The following is a 22735-nucleotide window of genomic DNA, read 5'->3' on the forward strand; positions in this document are numbered from 1 at the left end:
CCGTTTGAATTCCCTCTCCATTCTTCCTGCTTGATCTTGTTGGCTGGTTCCTTCTGTCATAATATGGGTTTGTGATGGACCAATATGCAGTGAAGAACTCCTGAAGCTCGAGGTTTGCAGGTAAGACGACTCTTTAATGTTCACGAAAGGAACAGACAGGGTAGCAAGCGTGCACATAACGCCAAACACACGCAAACACGCACAAGGAACCAGCGGGGAACAACGGAAACAAACGGGCTTAAATACAAAACTGAACAGCAGGGAGAACCAATGACAAATGTGACCAGACAATCAGGGGAAAACAAAGAACAAGTGTGGGCTTGGGGTGCAGGGAGACAGAAAAGAAAGGACTAGACCAGATATTACAAAAACAAAAACTCAAAACACAAGCCAGTATGACATTGCCTGACATCGCTTCTACTCCTAGTACGGCGAAAGACTAGGAAAATGAATGCGGTATTTATATTGTCTTATAATATAGTTCTTAAAGAGAAATCAGAGATATTGGCAGGTCAAACTAGAGATAGGTTTTTATATTGATAATGATAGCTGATATGAGTGAACTGTGATGGACTGCTGGAGATAAGCACCAACACCACCGATGGATTTGGATTTGGATCTTTTTTGTCATTTTGAGATGGTGTTGGGATTTTAAATATTTGATTTCTATCCTTGCATCCTGTAAGTCTGCTGTTTCTTTGCATTTTGTTTTTAGGGTGACTGTGACTGCTTGAGGACAACAGATGAAAAATAGCCTTTTGGCTAACTCTGGCACATTCACTGGTTTATTGATATGCACTGTCACCGTTAAATAGCCTGATGAACCAATTTAACTTAAACAAAAACTAGACTTCATAAATTAGAAACAAAATTGTGATTAGTGCATCTGTAGTTTTAATCAATAGAGATTTCATGGTCTTTTTAATCATTGTAATCAGATCTGTTACGCATGAAAGAAATTCCTCACATGATTGAGACTGAAGGTGAACGTTACAAATAACCCACAATCAATTCAATGGTGTGAAAAACAGATCCCTAAACCAACTATTGCCCTCATGCTAATTTCTACCAACAGTAACAAAAGCTCTCAGAAAGTGCTGTCCTTGAACACACCATGACTGCTTAATTGACTGCCTGTCTGCATTACAACAGGTCTGCAGATGCATGCTGGCACTCGCTTTATACCCGCACACCTTTATCGGAGTGTGAGGACCTAATTCCAAGGACATCAAGACACAGATGTTTATGCAATTCACACAAACTGTACTCTGTGGACTGTAGCCAAGGCAACCGGCAGATCACTGACAAATGGCTTATTAGGTTTATGGAGGGACTGTTGGACGCCGTGTGCGAGTGTGTGTGTGTGTGTGTGAGTGAGTGTGTGTGTGAGGGAGGGAGATTTCCAACTGAGCACTAATGAAAGGAATTCATCATTCTGGCCGTTCCATCTTAACGCTGATTTCTGATGACCTCAGATTCACACACGCACACACCTACTAATTGCTGATGTCATGAAGCATGTGTGTGTATGTGTGGTTGAGGATCTGCTACATGGGGGGTAGGAGATGACATATTAAAACATTCCTCCAGTTTCCACAGACTTTAAATTATAAAAAACACACACGCAAACACACACCCAGCATCTCTAAAATGTGTTCAAGCATGTGAGCTCACCCTGCCCATTTAAAGACAAGCTAATCTGCTCATTGAGTGTTCAACAAACCAAATGTTTTCCATGGGGGAAGAAAACATGCTGCTAAAGAGACTAATTACTAGACTCAATGGAGGTAACAATGATCTGTTCCTGAACCGTCTGCTCTGCTTCTATCCTAATATCCCTTATGTTTTTCTGCCTTTTTTGATTATCATCATTTTAATATTTCTTTTTTTTTTTATATTAATTTTGAGAAAGTATACAATTCATACAAAATAGAAACTCAAATGTGTCTTTTTATTCAATTAGAGCAATATGTAACCAGTACTGGATGGATTTAACATGTATTAGAATTTTTTTTTAAATCATAAATTTATTGTATCAATATATTCAATAATATTTGCGATCATGTTGTGTTAGCATTAAATCAATCAAGGTACAGATGGGGAGTGCAAGGAGCTGAGCCACTAAGGGAAGGTATTAGGTAACTAACCAAACATAGAAATGAAGGGCAGAATGAACCCAAGAATTTAAATTCAGAAGTTTACATACATGTCCCTAGTTTTTGAAATAATTAAGTTTTAAACTTTATGACTTTGGTCAAATATTCTGCACAAGCTTCTCACAATAGATTGCTGCAAGTTTGACCCATTCCTCCTTACAGAACTGGTGTAACTGAGTGAAATTGGTAGACTGCCTTCCACACACAACACATAACTTTCCAGCTCTGGCCACACATTTTCTTCTGTGGCCACTCCAAAACATTGACTTTGTTGTCATTTAAACAATTTGTATGTAATTTGGTGATATGCTTAGGATCATTGTCCATTTGGAAGACACTTTTGTACCCAAGCCTTAACTTCCTGACTGGTGTCATTAGATGTTGCTTCCATATTTCCAAATAATGTTCTATCCTTATCATGCCTTCTCTATACGAAGTGCCTCCGTTTCTCCTGCAGAAATAACATCTAAACAATATGATATTCCCACCCCTATACTTCACAGTTGGACTGGTCCACAATTCTCTTTCTGATATCTCAGCTGGTTACTTTTGATTTTTTCATGATGTCACATGAGTAATTTATGTGTTTGAGATACTGCATCAGAATATATTCACAGGTCAGCCTACATTAGCCTCAAGTGTTGTGAATTAACTCATCAGCAGCTTAGAAAGATAGGGCATCATCGTGCAGGCTTTCCCAAATTGTTTAAAGGCAAATACATTTTTTAGAATATAAAAATGCCAGATTTAGAAGAAAGGAATAACCCAAAATCTACAAAACAATCTCCCCTATTATTCTGACATTTAGCAAATAGAAATAATTTTGGTAATACTGACTGACCTAAAGCAGGAAAGGTTTAGTCAGATTTAATGTCTGAAAATGAGGGGGAAAGGTTTGTGCACCTTTTTATACAGTGAAGTAAATATGGACTAGTCTTTCTTTAGACATCCTGATGTGTCATCTCAAATGAAAAATACTCTAAGTTTAGGAATTTTCTTGTTATGAGGGTTATAGAGACTGAAAGGACTTACCTTAACTGAGTCTCTGTCTGAGGAAGTGAAAGGCAAGAGGGAGAGAAAAATATACTTAATTAAAGGTTGAATTGAAAGGATAAATATCCATATACGACAACCACACGAGCAATAAATAAAAGACAATCAATAAGACAAAGCAGCTTTGACTAGATAGAGCACCCTGCACAGCTCTCCCTGGTGAAGATGTGTAAATAGCCTCAAATAAATTCCTATTTTATTGCAGTTGCATAATTTTACACTGAAACTTTGTAACTGATCTCTAACAGTGAAGTTTAAAGAGTTTTTTTTTATTTTTTATCTCCCTTACCATCTCTTTACTGTGTGATCTGACAAGATAAATTCCAGTCCTCCTACAGCCTTTTTTGTCACAGTCGCAGCTTTTTATACATTTGTAATTACCTCTAGATATTGGCAATTTAGGTTAGTGGCTATTTTCTGTATCTATTAGTTATTACCTGACTTACTTGACAGTTAATGGTAATCTATTTTCTAAGGAATTGTTAAGGTTACCAATAAGTGTAGCACTGCTGTATTTGTTGAAAACATTTATTTTTTAATCTAGGATTGTTTTCTACACTGGACGTCAAAGTAAAAGGTAGACTTTCCAAAATTTTACAGGGTGAAGTTATGCTACTGCAGTAAAATGCGAATTTATTTCAAGGCTGTATGTGTTTAGTGATTTATATGTGGATACATTGTAAGAGCACTACAGTAATCTGTTGAAAGAACTCAAATATCATTGTTGCATTGTGTGCAGCTAGATATGGCCCAGCAGGTAACATCTGATTTCACAAACTCATCATGACTTAAAGGGAAACAATGGGATGTAAGACAAATCTTTGCAGATGCTAATAATAGAAACAGACACATAAAGAATGACCATGGTTGTATCTAATCTGATCAGAAACAGCACAAAAATTGTATATATATATATATATATATATACATCTTGTGTGCATATATATATCATATGCACACAAGATGTCTAGTATGCAAAGTGCACAGGATAAAAATATAATTACTTATTTAAAAAAAAGGCTTATATGAATTAATTAGAAGTATCACAATAATCAACCATGAAACATGAACTATTATAAATATCTGCTACAATACGATGGATAACTTAAAGTCAACTCCACAAAGGAAAAACTGTTAAAAAATCAGTCTAAAAAAAAAAGCTTTGAAACAAATAAAAGTATATGTTGATAATTGTTATTTTATGTGCAATTTATCTTTACAGCAATTATCCGTATGAAATATTATTTACTAAATGTAAGCATTAATGCTCATGTGCTAACTTTAAGTTTCAGGTCAAATCATCTGAAAATACACTGATACATGACTAATGACAGAGTTTGGTGTTTCTCCGACTTTGTGTCACAAATGTTAGAAAACAGCCATTTCTTAAAGATGACAGAAGTTGGATATTATAGTCTTGTTTTAATGAAAATGTCTCTAAACTCAGCAATTATTCTACAACAAAAGCAACTCTGCCTTTCATTATAGATATAGACACTGAAGTGTCCAAAACATCAGCCATGTAAATGAATGAGGGCCTCATGTGATCATGATCATTTACCAAATATGCAGCAGAATGAATTCTGGTAAGCAAGCATTTAAGAACTTTAAAGAAAATAATGAAAATATTTCTTATCAACATACACCAATCAGTTTGGCATTTATATTGATTCCCCTCCTAATGCATGTGAGGGCTAGCTTCATTTGCTCATGTAAGCTGTACTGCAGATAACGGCCAGGATTTACTGCTTGACTGCAGAATAGAAAACTCTCACAGCCTTGTTGCAACTGTGCATGGCATCGTAAGTGGTGGCACGCACAGCTTCTATCATATACACAGTCACATCTACTCGATGAACAGTAATTAAATATTTGAGCTCAAAGTCGTATCAGAGAAGAGTTAAAGTCAGTCTGGGTGTAGAGGACAAAAGAGGCAACGTGGTGCTTTAGTACTTCCTATCAGGACAATTAAAATGGCTTGATGAAAAAACAGTTAATAAGATTCCATTTTTTGGAAGACATATTGTTAAAACGAAGTATGCATTGTCTAAAAAGACACTCTCCTCTGTCCAACATTAAAATAAGACTACATTTTTCCAGGTATGAGCCAGTTAGTTGGTATTAGGAACACAGATTTTTGCCATACATTGTTCTTGATGGGAATAGGAGGATTGCAAAAGAAAGCGATTTTAATCTGATCTGAACTCAAGAAACTAACAAAACAGGCTGGTGACAACAACAGAGGATTTGACATTGCTGGATGTGTTTTTAAACAGTTTTACCTGTCGTTTATTAGGGGAACTAAATATGAAGACATGGAAAGTAGCCTGCATATATTGATGTAATTATTAGAACACGTGGAACTATGGTAGGATCATTTTTAAAACCTACTTTCAAGTTTCAAATTCTAGCAGTTTTTTTATTTTATGAAGTGTTATTTGCTGTGGTACAACGATGTAACCAATAACAATTCATTCTGCTGCATGGCTTTGTCTTAGTTCAATATTGTAATTTATTAGTTTGGATTTTAAGCCAGTAAGCCAGTATGATGGCTGGATAGTTCAATGCTGTTTATGCTAAAACAGCTGGATGCAGCACCTTCAGGCATCTGAAAAATTATGCCAGGTGTGAACAAAACAACCAAAATTATCTTTCTGATATCTTGCTGGATTTCTTTTGATGTTTCCATGATGTCACATTTGTGAATGTGGTGTTGCCAGGTGTATCTATAGCTGAATTAACTAAATAACATCTGAAGCTTCAAAAGCCACAACCAAATCATCTAAGCTTTCCCAAGTTGTTTGAAGGCAAAGTATTCAAAGTATATGGAAACATATGAATTCAAAGGACATTAAAAAAATCACAAAAAATCACACTTTCATCTTTCCAGCATTTAGATCAATTTAAATAGTTTTGCTAATCTTAACTGATGTAAAAGTCTGTTTTAATGTGAGACTGTGTGAAAGAAATTATTAGACACCATATGTATATATATATATATATATATATATATATATATATATATATATATATATATATATATATATATATATATATATACATCATAAAAAGTAGTTATCTTAAAGCTAGTTAAAACAGATGGTCTCTCAGACCTACTCAGTCTTACTCAACATTAGACCCACACAGAGCCAGACTTACCTCTTGTGTGTTCACTGTTGTTCTCGTGGTGTTTTCTCTCATCTTTGAGAGGCAGCTGGTGACTCAGCGCTGATGACAGAGCCAGCAGGCTGGCAGTACTGGCACTGGGGGGCAGAGGGGGCTGCAGACCTGCTGGATGAGGGGTGAGTGGGACTGGAATGGCATGGCCATGGGAGAGGTGCTGAGCCTGGAGCTGCTGCTGCTGGACACACGGATTACAGTTTGTATGTGGAGATAAAAATGCTTAAAAGTGACAGCACATATAGAAGCAATTATAGACTTTAGCTTGACTTGTGTTGCATAAAAGAACTCTTTTATTCCCTCAAAACGTGGGATAAATTTTAAGTGAATGCTAAAAATAAATCCCTTCAAACGCCGTATAGAGTGGATACATTTGGCCATTGAGCATTGCGCCACAGAAATCCCGTTAAAAAGTTCCATTTTGTGTTGCAATTTTGAAAATTCTTATAACTGAATCCCACACTGTGTCCTATTATCATTATATCTCGCTAAATTGTTCCATTTGGATGTTCTTCAGCCCTTTTAGCTACTTTAGCTCTTCATGTTCCTCTTTACATTATAACCATTCTGACCTTCTAATCAGCATTGAAGCACTCCTTGTGTGTGTGTGTGTGTATGTGTGTGTGTGTGTGTGTGTGTGTGTGTGTGTGTGTGTGTGTGTTAAACTCACTCCAATGATGGCGTTGAGTTCAGCCATGGTGACCTGCTTGGCTCTTTCCACTGCCTGCACCACCTGCTGTTGATGCTGATGGACAGAAAAGAAATATTAGAGAGAGATGCAGAGAGAAATATTCGCTGACATAGAGAGAGAGACATTTGTTAAAAACAGATATTTGAATTTAAAGAAAGATTGGGGAAAAAAAACTCAGCAAAAAAACTTTCATTTACTCTAAATTATAATGTTAACCTACTGTCCCTGCTACTCTAAATGAGATCACACAAATGAGATTTACAAACTGAGCATCAAGCTGTTTCAAAACACTTAAACTAACAAATGAAACCAATGAATCCAGGAAATAGTTTAATGGGGTAATAAATGTTATGAGAAACAAGGGTCATTTGCTAATAGAGTTCTAAGCAGTCTGCCTTTAGGAGATCAATTTGGTCTACAGAGAGGATTATCAAGGCTGACATTCCCTCCATCCAAGACTTGTACAGATCTAGAGTCAGGAAAAGGGCAACAAAAATCTCTGCAGACCCACATATCCTGGACACAAACTGTTTAAACGTTTACCTTCAGGTCAGCTCTACAGAGTGCTACTTGCAAAAATCAGCCACCACAGAGACAGTTTATTTCCACAGACTGTCTCTCTGGTGCACATATAACAGTCATAAGTGCCAAGATCAATACAATGCATATTTGCACCAATTCAACCTTGACATTCTATTTTGTCAAAACACTATATATACAAATACATATTAACAAATTTTTTTTTTACTTACCCTTTGCTCATAGAAAGCAAAGTGGAACCAAAGTCAAATTCCTTGTTTGTGTGCATAAACTTGGCAAATGAAGCTGATTCTGATTTTTTATCTTACAATTACATGAAAAGCTATGAAACGAAATGATGAACACTTGAAAGAATCCACGTTTATGTTTCTTTGGCACTGGCCTTGCTATATCTGCCACTGCTATACAATGTTTAGGAATAAATAACCAGAAAACTGCATTTAAAATAATAATTTTCCAGGAAACCTAAGAGAAAGCTGCTTAGTAAAGGAATACCTTTGGATTTTTGAAATGGGGTTTTATTAAACTGTTATAGGCAGTTAATATATCGTCATTACACACAGAGTGAGTGTCTAAAATAAAATTATATTTGTCAGTCAGTCAGTCATTTTCTACCGCTTATTCCATAGTGGGTCGCGGGGGAGCTGGTGCCTTTCTCCAGCAGTCTACGGGCGAGAGGCGGGGTACACCCTGGACAAGTCGCCAGTCCATCACAGGGCAACACACAAACAACCATACACACAGAGTGACCAATTAACCTAACAGGCATGTCTTTGGACTGTGGGACTGTGGGTTATATTTGTTTAAAAATCAATAAAATAGCATTCACTTGAAGCTTAATAAGATTTTTTGCCTTTTTAACACTAAACTGCTTTTATTTCAGTCACTTTGGCAGGTCCTATTTTCAGTAGGTGTTTCACACAGGAAGATTATTGGTGATGCAATGCCTTTTACCTCCACTTCCTATGTGATTAAATATTGGCTACCTAAACATTTTTTTCAAAGTGTCCAATGCAAACATGACGGCAGTTTAAACATTTTTGTAAAAAGTTGTTTGAATAAACCTCTTTGACAATTTGAGCTTGACATTGTTTGAAATAGTAGAAGTCCACTTTGGAACGGATGCTGCCGCTAACCTATAGGTTCGGCTACTGCAATTACCTGATCCCATTTATACTAAAAAAAGACATACAAACAATACATTTGATTAAAAAAATAAAATACAAATAGCTTTTCTTGAAATGAAAACTTTGGTGGTTTGCATGTAGCTGATTCACTCTGAGGTTTTATGAAAACATCAAAGCCTACCTTCGTCATGCCGACTTTTGCTTTGCCCATAGTTGCCCTATTTTGCCATGCTGGCACTGATGGCAATAAAAGAGCAGACATCGCCCTCAGTGTTGAACTCAAAACATGTCAAATCCCAGCCTCAGATCTCAAACCTGTGTTAATGCCGTATATTTATAAGAAATGGGTAAGTTTATTAAATACATTTGTAGTCTGAATCTTTCAATGAGACATTTTTAAGTTCTTGTCCTGCTTTGATGAGCACAAAGCAATGGTTTCATTGAGAGGTTAGTCTGAAAAATATTGTTTATAAGGTACTACCATATAATGTTCTTGGTTGTTATGTTTTTGTTTTTTTTTATCCCAGATGAATTTATCCAAATAAAATGTTTTACATTTTAATTTAGATTTTTGTTGTGGCTTCTTCATTTAATATAAATTCAGAACTGTCACAGCTACAATTGTTCTAAAAATGTTATGGCTTCAAAAATATTCTTCCATACTGTTCATACAGTTTAAAATATTCTCATTGAGATGCCAGACAAAGTGCTGTAGTGACTGGAGCTTTTTTTAACAAAGCGAAACACACTCATCAACTGCTCCTGCTCACAGCCAGTCAGCTGGCTGAAGAAAGGATACTTCAATTTTTCTCACTTACAGTAATGACAAATTGGGTAAACAGGTACTTTTGGTGATGTTATCAATAACAAAAACCCATAGTGAGTTAATTGTATAAAATACATTTCTTTTTTTGAGGTACGACTGTGATCTATAGTTAATAGACTATCAGTGTCATGTCTGTAAAGTAGCCAATTAGAGGCTCCTTTCAAGCAGACAGCTCAACTAATTAGCCAGTTAATATCATTTTGTTGTACTTATTTCTCCTTAAAGAGCGGAACGACAAAATGGTATAATATCGCGAGCAAAAAGCAGTTTGAGAAATGCTGTTAAATTTAGCAGTAGCGGTTTCTTAAGTCTATATATGAGAATTGAAATAAAACTACAGGTTACAGATAACATGACAAACTGTTCGGTAAAGATAAGTATTTCTTAATTGAATCATGAAGACAGTTTAACCAGATCTTTTGTGTCTCTTTGGGTTTAGGTTGTTGGTTTATGTTTTTGTTGCTAGTACACCTAAAACGTTTCAAAACAAAATAGCTTCCACATCTTCATCACACAGTAACAGACAATTTTGTGGAGAGAAAGAGACAAGCAGAGTGAGGGAGACAGCAAACAGTACAAAGTCATAGAAAGGGTACAGAGAGCACAAGACAGATACAGACAGTGAGAAAGAGCAGGAAGATTCATCCAGGAGTGCAGAACATCAAAGTAAGGCAGAGATGAAAGAGCTTATCAGGTGTGGAAATGAACCTGACCATAGAGTTCAGCTACACGTTGACTCACTGAGTCTAACCTACCAGAATGTGACACGCACAGAAGAGGAGATCCAAAACTCTGATAAATACTTTCAAATAGCTTTTTTGACGTTCTTATCTCTCTTTCTAATAACTACAAACTTGAAATGAACGTTATACTAAAATCTTAGAAAAAATAATAATAATCTTAGTGATCTCAGCCCATGCAAATCTTGGATATTGATAGAAAACTTTTTGATCTTAGGCAAACAGAACTCTTCATACAGCGTTCAGTATTCAAGTATTCACACCACTTTTTCTGCACATTTTGACATGTTGTAAGAATATCTCAAATGTCCTGTGTGAACCCTGATTTGAAGAAATAAATCGAGCTGCTAAGTTTGTTAGTTGATGAATTTACTTTATTAATTTTGTGTTAGGGCTGCACGGTGGCGCAGTTGGTAGCACTGTTGCCTTGCAGCAAGAAGGTCCTGGGTTTGATTCCTGACTGGGGGTCTTTCTGCTTCAAGTTTGCATGTTCTCCCCGTGCATGTGTGGGTTCTCACCGGGTACTCCGGCTTCCTCCCACAGTCCAAAGACATGCCTGTTAGGTTAATTGGTCTCTCTAAATTGCCCTTAGGTGTATGAATGAATGAGTGTGTGCGTAGTTGTTTGTGTGTTGCCCTGCGATGGACTGGCAACCTGTCCAGGGTGTACCCCGCCTCTTGCCCATAGAGTGCTGGAGATAGGCACCAGCTCCCCTGCGACCCACTGTGGAATAAGTGGTAGAAAATGACTGACTGACTGAATTGTGTTACTCAGATAATCCTAGAATTTCATTTGGGGGTTGTACTGACCCATGTTTAGGAAGAATGCCATTTGTAACAACACAGCTGAAAATCTTTAAGGATCCTGGGGAACAATATCCAAAAAGTGACAGCTACGAAAATAAAAACAGAGACTCAACATGGCTGATCTTATTTGCCTCATAATAACAATTATATGCAGCGGTATTGTGGTGCAATTCTTATGCACATAGTCAACAAGGCTGTGCACCAACAAAAAGCAGCTTCCTCCCCCTGCCTCCCCTCTCCGTGGGCCTCAGGGCTGTGTAGCAGCACCACCGTCTAATGCCATTATTCCTAATCCATCCTAAACCCTCCTAATCCATGGCTAATCTGGAGGAGAGCTCTCGGAGTCTAAACTCACTCATTCCTGCTGTTCCCACCCCTCAACACACACACACACACCCACACACACACACACACATACACACAGCTTGCTACTTCCTTAGAGGGAGGATTTATCACCGAAACACACACACGCACACATTAAGATTGGATAATCAACACACTGTATAAAGCACACATTTTACACAAATGAAATGTATTTTAACAAAAAAGTATTTCCCTTCACGCATACTTCACTGCTGGCTCCTGCATATGTTAGTGGGAGACATTTGATAAGTTCAGAGTATATCTGCCTATCCTGAGCAGGGAGGATTAGCCAAGGATAATCTGCGTGTTTGTTTGTTCATTTATGTGAGTGTATGTATATTTTTCTCTTTTTGCGTCAGAATCCTCCTCACAATTTTCCCCCGTCGTCTTTTCTCCCTCACATTCTTTCTCTCACCCACCAATCCTTAACTCCAAGTGACAGGCATTTTCAACTCTTACCTCTTGAGAGAGAAAAGGAATGACTTGAGCGCAGATTGCATTCAGCCTTTTGACAATCTCCGCCTGTAAAACAGAGGTGTGGGTGCAAAGAAGACAAACATCATCAAATTCACCAGCAGACAAGAAGGCATCCTCTTCATTTAAAGTTCAACTGATGAGATCCCTAAGGTTTATGATTAGGAACCCACATTATTGTCTTGTATACATCTGAATAGTCACATTGGAAGCCCCAGTCTAACACTACTAACTGTGAATAGTATTTAGAGAATGGGTTAATCTCTAAAGACATTAAGAACAAGATGAAACACTAATTTTACCATATTATGCATCATTGTATTGATTTGATTTTGCATAATTCACATGAGAAAAGGTGGAAAGATTGGGCCAATATTAAGCTGCAAGAAGCACCAAAGTCTCAGATGTCATTGGTTAGGGTCTGTCGTTTATATAGGCCTTTTCACTTTGCAAGATCGCACCCTAACAAAAAAAGATCAACTTGAAAATGGATGGTCTTCACAAGGTTGCATGAGAGGCTGCATCAGGAATGTAATACATTTCCCAAATTTCCATGGTGAGATATTGGTGTTTTATCATCATAGTGACTGCATATCTGGGTCCTGGGTATAGTATGGAAGAGCCTGGTAGAACCAGTGGTAGCTTTCCCGTGACATTTGGTCTGGGTACACCTGCGTGGATTGTGCCATTGGAGAATTTGAAGCAGGACTGGCCCCACTGGCCTCATTCTAGGACTGCAATCTTATCACAGCTACATCAGGCTAGAAGTAAATAATTTACTGTAAGTGTGTTACACCTGCTGGGAGAAGTGCACGCACTTCAATGTTGTACTTATAGGCTGGTTGCTGGGAGACCAGGAAAAAACAGTTTTCAGACCGCAGTTGAAAAGCAAAAGGTACATGTCATGCTGTCTTTGACAAGCTCTGACATTCAGTTTAGCAAAAAGGAGGCAGGAAGACATGGGCATCCTACAGTGATCCGTGACAAACATACACTCACTGGCCTCTTTATTAGGTACACCTTGCTAGTACTGGGTTGGACCCCCATTTGTTTTCAGAACTGCCTTAATCCTTTGTGGCATAGATTCAACAAGGTACTGGAAACATTCCTCAGAGAGTTTGGTCCATATTGACATGATAGCATCACACAGATGCTGCAGATTTGTCGGCTGTACATCCATGATGCGGATCTCCCGTTCCACCACATTCCAAACATGCTCTATTGGATTGAGATCTGGTGACTGTGGAGGCCATTTGAGTACAGTGAACTCATTGTCATGTTCAAGAAACCTGTCTGAGATGATTTGTGCTTTATGACATGTCACGTTATCCTGCTGGAAGTAACCATCAGAAGATGGGTACACTGTGGTCATAAAGGGATGGACATGGTCAGCAACAATACTCAGGGAGGCTGTGGCATTGACACGATGCTCAATTGGTACTAAGGGCCCAAAGTGTGCCAAGAAAATATCCCCTACACCATTACACCACCACCACCAGCAGCCTGAACCATTGATACATGGCAGGATGGATCCATGCTTTCATGTTGTTGAGGCCACATTCTGACCCTACCATCCGAATGTCGCAGCAGAAATCGAGACTCATCACACCAGGCAACGTTTTTCCAATCTTCTATTGTCCAATTTTGGTGAGCCTGTGTGAATTGTTGCCTCAGTTTCCTGTTCTTAGCTGACAGGAGTGGCATCCGGTGTGGTTTTCTGCTGCTGTAGCCCATCCACCTCAAGGTGCTTTTCTGCATGCCTTGGTTGTAACGAGGGGTTATTTGAGTTACTGTTGCCTTTCTATCAGCTTGAACCAGTCTGGCCATTCTCCTCTGACCTCTGGCATCAACAAGGCATTTGCGCCCACAGAACTCGGACCATTTTCAGTAAACCCTAGAGATGGCAGTTCGTGAAAATCCCAGTAGATCAGCAGTTTCTGAAATACTCAGACCAGCCCATCTGGCACCAACAACCATGCCACGTTCAAAGTCACTTAAATCACCTTTCTTCCCCATTCTGATGCTCGGTTTGAACTGCAGCAGATTGTCTTGACCATGTCTACATGCCTAAATGCACTGAGTTGCTACCATGTGATTGGCTGATTAGAAATTTGCGTTAACGAGTAGTTGGACAGGTGTAATAAAGTGGCTGGTAAGTGTATTTTTGTGGATACGATTTAATATTTTGGATGGATGGATTATAAGGATATTTAAATCAGGTAGATAACCCTCTATGCCAAATTAGATGTTTTAAGGAGGATTTAACAAAGTAGGTAGCAAGATGGTGTTATGCTCAAGGTCTCAAGTGAATTAGATATGCTGTTTTTCAAAGTTAATAGTAGTTTTATCAGAATTTCAGTACTGAATAAAATAATCATAATTAGAATGTTTACCAAATCAAGCAGCTGTTGGTTAATTATCATGGAGCATAGCATTTGTTTTATTTAGTATAACCCCCCCACACACCACCTTACAATTCTGCATCCTCTTCGGCTACTAATAAAATAAAAACACCAATAGCATATTTTCCTCTATAACAACACTGAAACTGATTCTGGAGGTGCAGAAACCTCCCATATTTATAGGTCAGTACTCTAATGGCCTGATATTCAAAAGATTTGCGTGTACAAAACCGCACGCAAACCTGTTTGCGTCAGCAAAGCTGATCTACAAATGAGGTGGTAATCGGATTGCCTTTGCAGGAAAACATAAGGTAAGGTAAGGTAAGGTAAGGTAAGGACACCCAAAGCGCTGTACATACAATTACAATACAATCACGAAGAAAATAAACACAGAAACAGACACAGAAAAACAAATCAAATGATACTACAATCCTTCAAAGAAATCTAAAAATCTATGAATCCTTCTGAGAAATCTAATAGTCTCATCATTCCACTGAATTCTAACTAGGGAAGCTGAGTCACTGGTACAAAACTAATGACCCAAACGCACAAATTCATGGAAGAAAGATATTCAAATGTCATCCCTTACCATCCACTATGCAATTTCAATGCCTGAAACGATTTGCGGGTTCTATTTTTGCGTGTGGATTTAGCATGTTTGAAATGCAGGTGCTAACTGGGACCCAAAAATGTCTGCTGTCACTTTGGCCAGAAGGAGGCATATATAGAATGACAGATGACAGGGAGAGGAATCTCCTGTACATGTGCCAACAGATTTAAATTGTCAAAAATAAAAATATTAAAAATAGACGATAATAGTGGATTCTATGTAGGATTAGCTAAGTTATGATTTGGAGCCAATCACAAAGAAAAGCCATGAGATTTCTCCCTTGGTAAAACTCCTTGCAACACTTCATTCAACATCATTCCAGCGTAACATCGCTGTCAGTGATCATCTGCTGAACGCGAACAAACCTGATCATGGCAAAAAGCGCACATAACTGATCAAGCGTGCACAACCTGTAATCGCACATCATGCAAAAGACCCACTGTGCTTTGATGTTGATAATATAATTAATAGGAAAGAACTAAATACATTATAAAGCAGATTAAATCCTTAATTTGCAAAATGCTAAAATCACTTCTTAGCAGGTGAAAAATCACCATTTTAAGGCAGCTTTTCCATGTTGGGACAAAGACTGTATGCTTTAACCTTGTCACTAAACAAAACACATTGCTTTATTGACAGTAACGTTATGTCATCGCTGAGCAATCGAAGCTGGATCAGTTTGATTACGTTGTTTAAATGTGAACATAAGCCAGGGGAGGGTTTAGTTTATGCACTGAAAAATTATTTTGTTGCCACAAAACAATTTAAACAATCAAACATGTTGTATATCTTTAAAATATTGGCAAAACAAAGAAAACGAATTTAGTAAAATCATTGGAAAATAATTTATTTTTACATACATAAATGTTCAATTTAACTTTTTTGCAGAACAGTTATGTGACGCTATGTTTTAATATTAGCAAAGCTATAACATACAGATTGCCAACTCCTACAACAATCTATTTTTATGTTGCTAATATTACATTCAGGCTTATTGTGGCTGTTTAGAATAAACTCCAAACTCTTCAAAAGTTTACTCTCATTTAAACAACAGAACCCACTGAGTGTCTGAAAAGAATTAAAAGATCAAGGGAGACAAATTATTTAACAGACATATTTGTCTTTCCTATTGTTAATATTGATTGGCAAATTTGTTGCGAGTTACGTCAAGCAAAATAAGAGAATTAATCTTGTCAGGGCAGATGACAAACCTGCTGTGAGTAGCACAACAAAAGTTAACTAACTGTAACAGTCCAGAAAAGCAAAGGCCGAACGGAACAGAAGGAAAAAATCAGCAACTGGATCATTTATAATGATGCAGTTTAACAATCCCTGCATATTTCTAGGAACACAGCAGAGGATCTATTTGCTTTTCCTCTTGTTCCAGTCAGTAGCACACGCAATTTCCCCATTTATATAGGGCGGTCTGCACCTGTTTTGCAACTGCTATCCATTGCATGTGCAATCTTTGAAAATCGCACGCAACACGCCCACTTATTGCAAGTGCAATTTATTTATAGTACACGTAAATTAGCACCCGCTATTTGGGATCTTTGAAGATCAGGCCCAAAGTGTGTAGGGTAATGATTGGCTCACGAAATGGTTTATCACAATCCTGGGATTTCCGACTGGTTGTGGAGGTCCAGGAAACCATAAAACAGTTTATCGTAAGTAAGAAGAGAAAAATATCTCCTCTAGGTTTAGAAGTTGAGATTGAGATCAGAAAGTAGAAAAAAAGCAAACACAGGAATCTGTGATTATAAAGGACCAGAAGTTAGATTCAAGGCCACCCATAGGATAAATATGACGTTTCCTGTGAAAACCCATCTGAATAAAATCATCCCTGCTAATAAAATGCCTTTACGTCAGCAAAAACATCTACATCAAGTTTCTTGGAAATACTATTTCAAACAAATCCAAAAAGGTTAAAAAACAAAACAACTGGACTTCAGTTCTTGTAGTTGAAGATGTTTCGCACTTTATTTGAAAGGATTTTTCAATTCCAAAGTTAGTGAAGGAGCTAGCTTTGAGAACTTCTCCTTCACTGATGATGTCTTACAAAATAAGGAGCCTTTTACAAAGGAAATAAAAAAAAATTAAAATAAAACTATCTTAGATGCTTCCAAAATCACTGCTATAATATTTACTATAAGAGGTCTTATTAAAAGAGGTGCTGAACTGGCCGCTCAAGAGGGCCATTCCTCTGTTACGGGAGCATCTGTTCAAAAGACATTGACACACTAGAAGTCATTTTCAGGCTTTGTGGAAATAAGCTCATCTTTTATGTATCATACAGTTGTGTGCTTTAAATTTCAACTTAATGGCTGTTGTCATGTGAAGGGCAAAACTAACAATTTATCTTGAGAAGACAAAAGAAATTAAATAAAATAGAAATGTAGCACCCACACAGTTTGGGTTAAAAATGCACCCTGGCAGAAGTCAATGACAGTTTCGAAAAAAAGATTTTCATGAATGTGATTAAAACAGAAATGCAAACTGAGACATTTCCATTGTATAAACCAAAACGTTTCACTTAAGATGCAGATTTGGTTTTGGTATCAAGATCACCCAAGCATGAATGGGAGTGTAAATGTTTACATCCCAAGCAAGTGTGTGCATTTAACTATGCAGAAAGAACTATGATTTGCCACAACCAAAATACACAACCACTCTGCAATTATCATCACATTCATAACACGCACAAATTATTGCAGTTGGCAGTACTACAAATACCATCATTAAGTTGTCTTTGAAACCGTAAAAAGCCTCAAGAGGAGAATCTGTGTGCACCAGAAATACTGTAGTGCACCCACATAAACAGACATCATGAATGATGAGGGATGAAGCTTTCATCGGCTCCATTTTTATGAAACACTGTTAACACTCCCTACATTTTCACCCTTTCAAAGTCAAGTGCATTTCGTCAGAGTACGTGAGTATCATTCTTGAGTTGGAGCAATCCATCGTTGGCCTTTAAATCCAGCTGTCAGCTTTTTGCAATCAAGGTATTCTGTGTTACCTTAGCAGGTTTGATTGCATTAAATATCAACACTTACTGAGTGCACACTGGTTATGACACCATTTAGACTGACAAAATATGTCAATCTGGGTCATTAACTGCACAAAAGTGGTAGATTAAAAGTAGCTGTACACAACATAACAGTGTCACCTACCTGTCAGGCATTTAAATGGTTGCAGCAGACACAGGCTGGTTTCATGTGAAAGAATTATAGCACCCTACAAAAGCCCGTGTGTAAGAAAAATGTGAAACTATCTGCAAACCTGTAATTTTCAAATGATCGTTTGAGCAGTGCTCAGTCAGATGTTTAAAGCTTGGGATATTGTTTTATGACCTAACACTGCTTGCACACAGGGGGACTCTGTTGTACTTGATTTAATTTAGGGGTGAAAGTAATAGTTTACAAGCTTACAAGGATATACAGAAAACTGGTAATTGCTGAGATTTCTTTTAAAACTGTTACATTGTATATAAAATGTGACCCCGAGCTCAGACACGGGTAACAGAATCTTTCGAACTACACACGGATCCGATATAAAAGTTGCCTCATTCTTGACACACTAGATAACAAACAACTAAACAACATCTGAGATCTATACTGTGTCAAAATTCAAAGGCACCTTGGGGCCCCTTGGAGGCCCACAGCAGAGGCTTTGTTTGCAAATGCTTTGGGCCGGCTTTGTCAGCCAACATGATCATAAAATAAAGTGAAAGTTTGCCAACCTATCTTTTAGTACTTTTTAATGAATTCATTGAAGAGTTGTCCTAGCTGTTAACAGGAGTTATTAGTTAACATGAAATCTAAAAGTCGACTTCCTTCTTAAAATGCTATAATTTTCAGGGGATTTTTTGAGCAGGTCTCTGAAAAAACTATTTTTATTTTGACCCATTAATCAGGTAACTAAAGTGCAAAATAACTAATGTAAATACATGTTTTTGAGTCTTGCAAAAGAGGCAACAGAAGCTACATATCTAACCTTGTTTCTTGTACATAACCTTTGAAGAGGTTACCTTTGGTATCAGTGGTACCAGACTTCCCCTGAGGCAACGACAGCAAACCCCCAACGCACACTTAAATAAATCCCTCAGCCAGAAGCACAAGCAAAGCTACAGAAGGCACATAAACACAACTTTACGAACACACAGACAGACATCTAGAGGCAAAGGCTACCCCAAACCTCCCCCACCCCAACCCCGTAGCCTTCTTTGTATTCATCAGATGTTTTTACTGAACCTGAGGCTTGGCTTTTAAAGATTATACAGCACTTACTTCCTCTGATCAGGTGGGATATTTTTTCAACAGGAAACTGCCTGATCCACCGTCCCAAAGGGAGTGCTACCAGTGCAACTCAAATCCAAACATAAACACAGACAAAAGACAAGACTCGAAAAGAAACACATACTAATGGGCACCTGAGGATGAACATCACATTATTTATTTGTAACACAAACAACGTAGGGCTCCATCTGGACTGTATTTCCTCCTATGATTAACTGGGATGAAGAATATTGTGTCAATACCTGCAGGAGGTGAAGTAATGTGGGAACTGCAGACAGAAATCAATCTGCAAACTGATATTGTAAGACAAAAAAAAAAGTCTGATATTATGGTAGAACAGCTAAATCTGTGAAGGTTAAAAATCTATCTTAATAATAAAACAGTTTTAATAAAAAAGTAATTGATTATTCAAGAATAAAACAGTGTTTTGGTTCCCTTTATGGTGACCAATGTGAACTGCATTCATACTTTTTATACAGTGCTTTTTTTTAATTAAATATTCAATTAATAAAACTTTACTGGGGAAATGTAATAATAAATATTTAAAACATTTTCTATTTATAGCTCAGTTCTCTTTTTTATTACTTTTTTTAAGGCTGTAATCTAGTGGAAAGACTTTATATGTGTCAGTTAGTCATTATGGCTAGTATCTCTTCCTCCATTCCTGATCTGTGGGGTCAAATAATGATTATAAGCATCTTTTAAGGAAAGGATATATTGAGTATTAATACATTAATTGGTGAAGGTTTGTTGAAACCAAATTTTTGTTTTCCCACAAATTTTGATCTTTGGCCAAACTGTGCACCAGCTGGAATATATCAGTTTTGCTGACCTATGTATCTAACCCATGGTCAACCAGTGTGATGATCTGGGGCTGCTTTAGGACTACTGCATAAAGCCTTAATGTCATGTAGTGTAGTGAAGTAATCTTTTTATAAAATATATTATTTTTAAAGCAATGATTGTGTTTGTGAGATTGTATGTTGCTAGTGCTATATCAAATTTAATAGCGATTGTTTTATCACATATGTTAATACCACAGTCCCACAAAATGTAATGGTAAAATCAAAAAAATGATCATGTCTGTCATTATTAGAGCAAGACAAAATGTGTAAACAAACAGGACCAGTAGTTCTGGTGGAAAAACACACGTATGATTAATTTTGATTACGAATTTTGAAAATGACAGGATGTTCTATCACAAAGTCTTATGGTGTCTGTTGGAGGGGGGCTAAGAGAAAAATTTATTTCTTACATGCCAACATAGAACTGCACCGGCACACTCTCTTTCAGAGAAAACCTAAAACACTGACATTTTCATTTTATATTTAATCTTTATACAGGCAAGATGTGCTGAGCACACATGCCCTTTTTCCGTTTGATTCCTCTTCACATTTCTTCACACCGGGGAACTCACAAGTACATATTAGCCCATGTCATTCTCCAGTGAAGTTGTTAGCTGGGGTTTAAGTGCCTTGCTCAAGAGAACATTGATGTTAAGTGTTGGCCATGTTCAATATTTATACAGCTGAAAAAAGGAGGAAGTGATGGTGCTTATGCTGAATGCAAAGCCTAATGGATGTTCAAGGAGGCGCTGAACCAATAGTTGACGGCTACTTGAAAGAAGGCAAATTTTTGCCTCCACAGCTATTGTTACTAACTTCCTAATAAGCGCTATTTAAAGATCTTAGATGTATTGACAAATGACATGATGCAAATGGCAACAAAACACCCGCTCACTAGAAACAATATAGGGTTTTTTGCCCATCCGGACACTAAGTAGTAATCTATGGAGTAATAAAATGTATTTTGCAATGCTAAAACAATGAAAGTAAAAGATTTATTATATTCACTGAGAGAGTCTTATAAGTCATTCCTAAGACATATTTCCCCAATGTAACATCTCCAGATATATGCATAGGTCACTAATGATATTAATTAAACTTATTCTGATGTATTCCATAGTAATATACAATTCAACTAAAAGTAAGGTTGTAAAGATATGGATCTCTACCAACTGTCGAGCATCTGAGTGATTCCTTTGGAAGAGCTGATCTTTAAATGTTGCTGTGAAAGTGGAAACAAACTGAATAAAAGGCAAACGATGATGCTTTTCCACTGTGCAACACAACCCATTTCAGCTGACATTTTACACCAGGTGCAAAGCATTGTGACAGTAGGCCAGAGTGCTGGGATGTCAGACAGTTTGGCCACATGCTTCTTTGCACTCCAAGGATACAAAAAAAGAAAAGGAAAAGAAAACCTAGGCTTATTTTTTCCTCTTTTTTTTTAACAATTAGGACTTCAATTTGACCTGGATTTTTCACTGGCTCAACAGAGAATGTATCATCAGAAATGACTGAACAGAGACTCCTAAAGGTTAGGACACAAAGCAGATCGATTTGTGGTCACATCAGGCTGCAACAACCTCTAAGGTTAGATCATGGGCACTGAATTTATCTTTAACCCTTTTGGGAGGCACTGGAGAATTCTTCCACACGTTGAAAAATTGTAGGATAATATTAAACATCAGGTGCAAGGATTTGTGGGTTAAATGTGAGCTGCTAAAACAAATGAAAAAAATCTTATATTAAAACTGCATTTTATTTACCTTCAACGAGTAATTTTATTTGTGTTATATTTTCCTGGATCACATAGTTTTCTTTATTTATAACAGGCTGGGAAGCCATCAATAAACACTTGTCAATAAAAATACAGTCAACAGGAATGATAATGTCAATAAATGAAGAGAACGTTCTGAAATAGTCCCACTTTACCCAGTGAAATTAGATCAGGCAGGAACCCAGGGGTCAGACCGGGTCATATACAAGATCAAATGTCTATCTCCCCTGTGGAGCTTTGTAAGCACCACATCAGCACCACTTTTCACCACCAGCTAATACACCTAATGGACCTCACCATATAAAGTCTACATTCCCTTGTGACTTTGTGTGTGTGTGTGTGTGTGTGTGTGTGTGTGTGTGTGTGTGTGTGCATGTGTGTGTGCGTGTGTGTGTGTGTGTGTGCATGTGTGTGTGCGTGTGTGTGTGTGTGTGTGTGAGTGAGTGTGTGAAAGTGGCAAGACCAGAGGGAATGGACAAAAAGGAAATATAACAGGCATTACTGTCTCTGAACAATTCTTGCTAAAACAACATACACTGCTTTGCAATAGTTTATCCACCCCTTGAACATTTTTACTTTTTGCAACATTACAACCACAAATTGCATTGTATTTTGAAAGTATTTTGTGTAATTGTCCGACACAAACTAGCGCGTAACCATGGAGGAGTGAAAATCAGAATTCCATAAGGAAGTCTACAAGTCCCATCTACAATTTGCCACGAGCCAAGAAGGTGCAAAGTAAACACGTAGAAGAAGGTGCTCAAGTCAATTCAAACCTAAATTTAATTTTTTTTGCCCATATGGAAATTGCTTCGTATAAACGACAAACTAAGACTACATATCACCC

At 37.4% G+C, this 22735-nt stretch overlaps 1 protein-coding gene across 4 annotated transcripts in view; it reads right to left on the reverse strand.

Moving 5' to 3' along the window:
• Positions 1 to 22735, reverse strand: part of LOC124878375 (transducin-like enhancer protein 4) — a 63049-nt gene that overhangs the window by 31223 nt on the left and 9091 nt on the right. For 2 of the 4 annotated variants that reach the window (XM_047382290.1, XM_047382292.1), the window contains exons 5-8: positions 11942 to 12004; positions 7060 to 7134; positions 6369 to 6570; positions 3189 to 3205 (exon numbers count right to left, since the gene is read on the reverse strand). In XM_047382290.1, the coding sequence (XP_047238246.1) occupies positions 3189 to 3205; positions 6369 to 6570; positions 7060 to 7134; positions 11942 to 12004 (357 nt within the window). Of the gene's footprint in view, positions 1 to 3188; positions 3206 to 6368; positions 6571 to 7059; positions 8221 to 11941; positions 12005 to 22735 lie in introns of those variants that run through there. The other 2 variants (XM_047382291.1, XM_047382293.1) reach the window with 2 other exon arrangements.

Source organism: Girardinichthys multiradiatus, chromosome 12 (genome assembly GCF_021462225.1).
Source record: "Girardinichthys multiradiatus isolate DD_20200921_A chromosome 12, DD_fGirMul_XY1, whole genome shotgun sequence".
NCBI lineage: Eukaryota > Metazoa > Chordata > Actinopteri > Cyprinodontiformes > Goodeidae > Girardinichthys > Girardinichthys multiradiatus.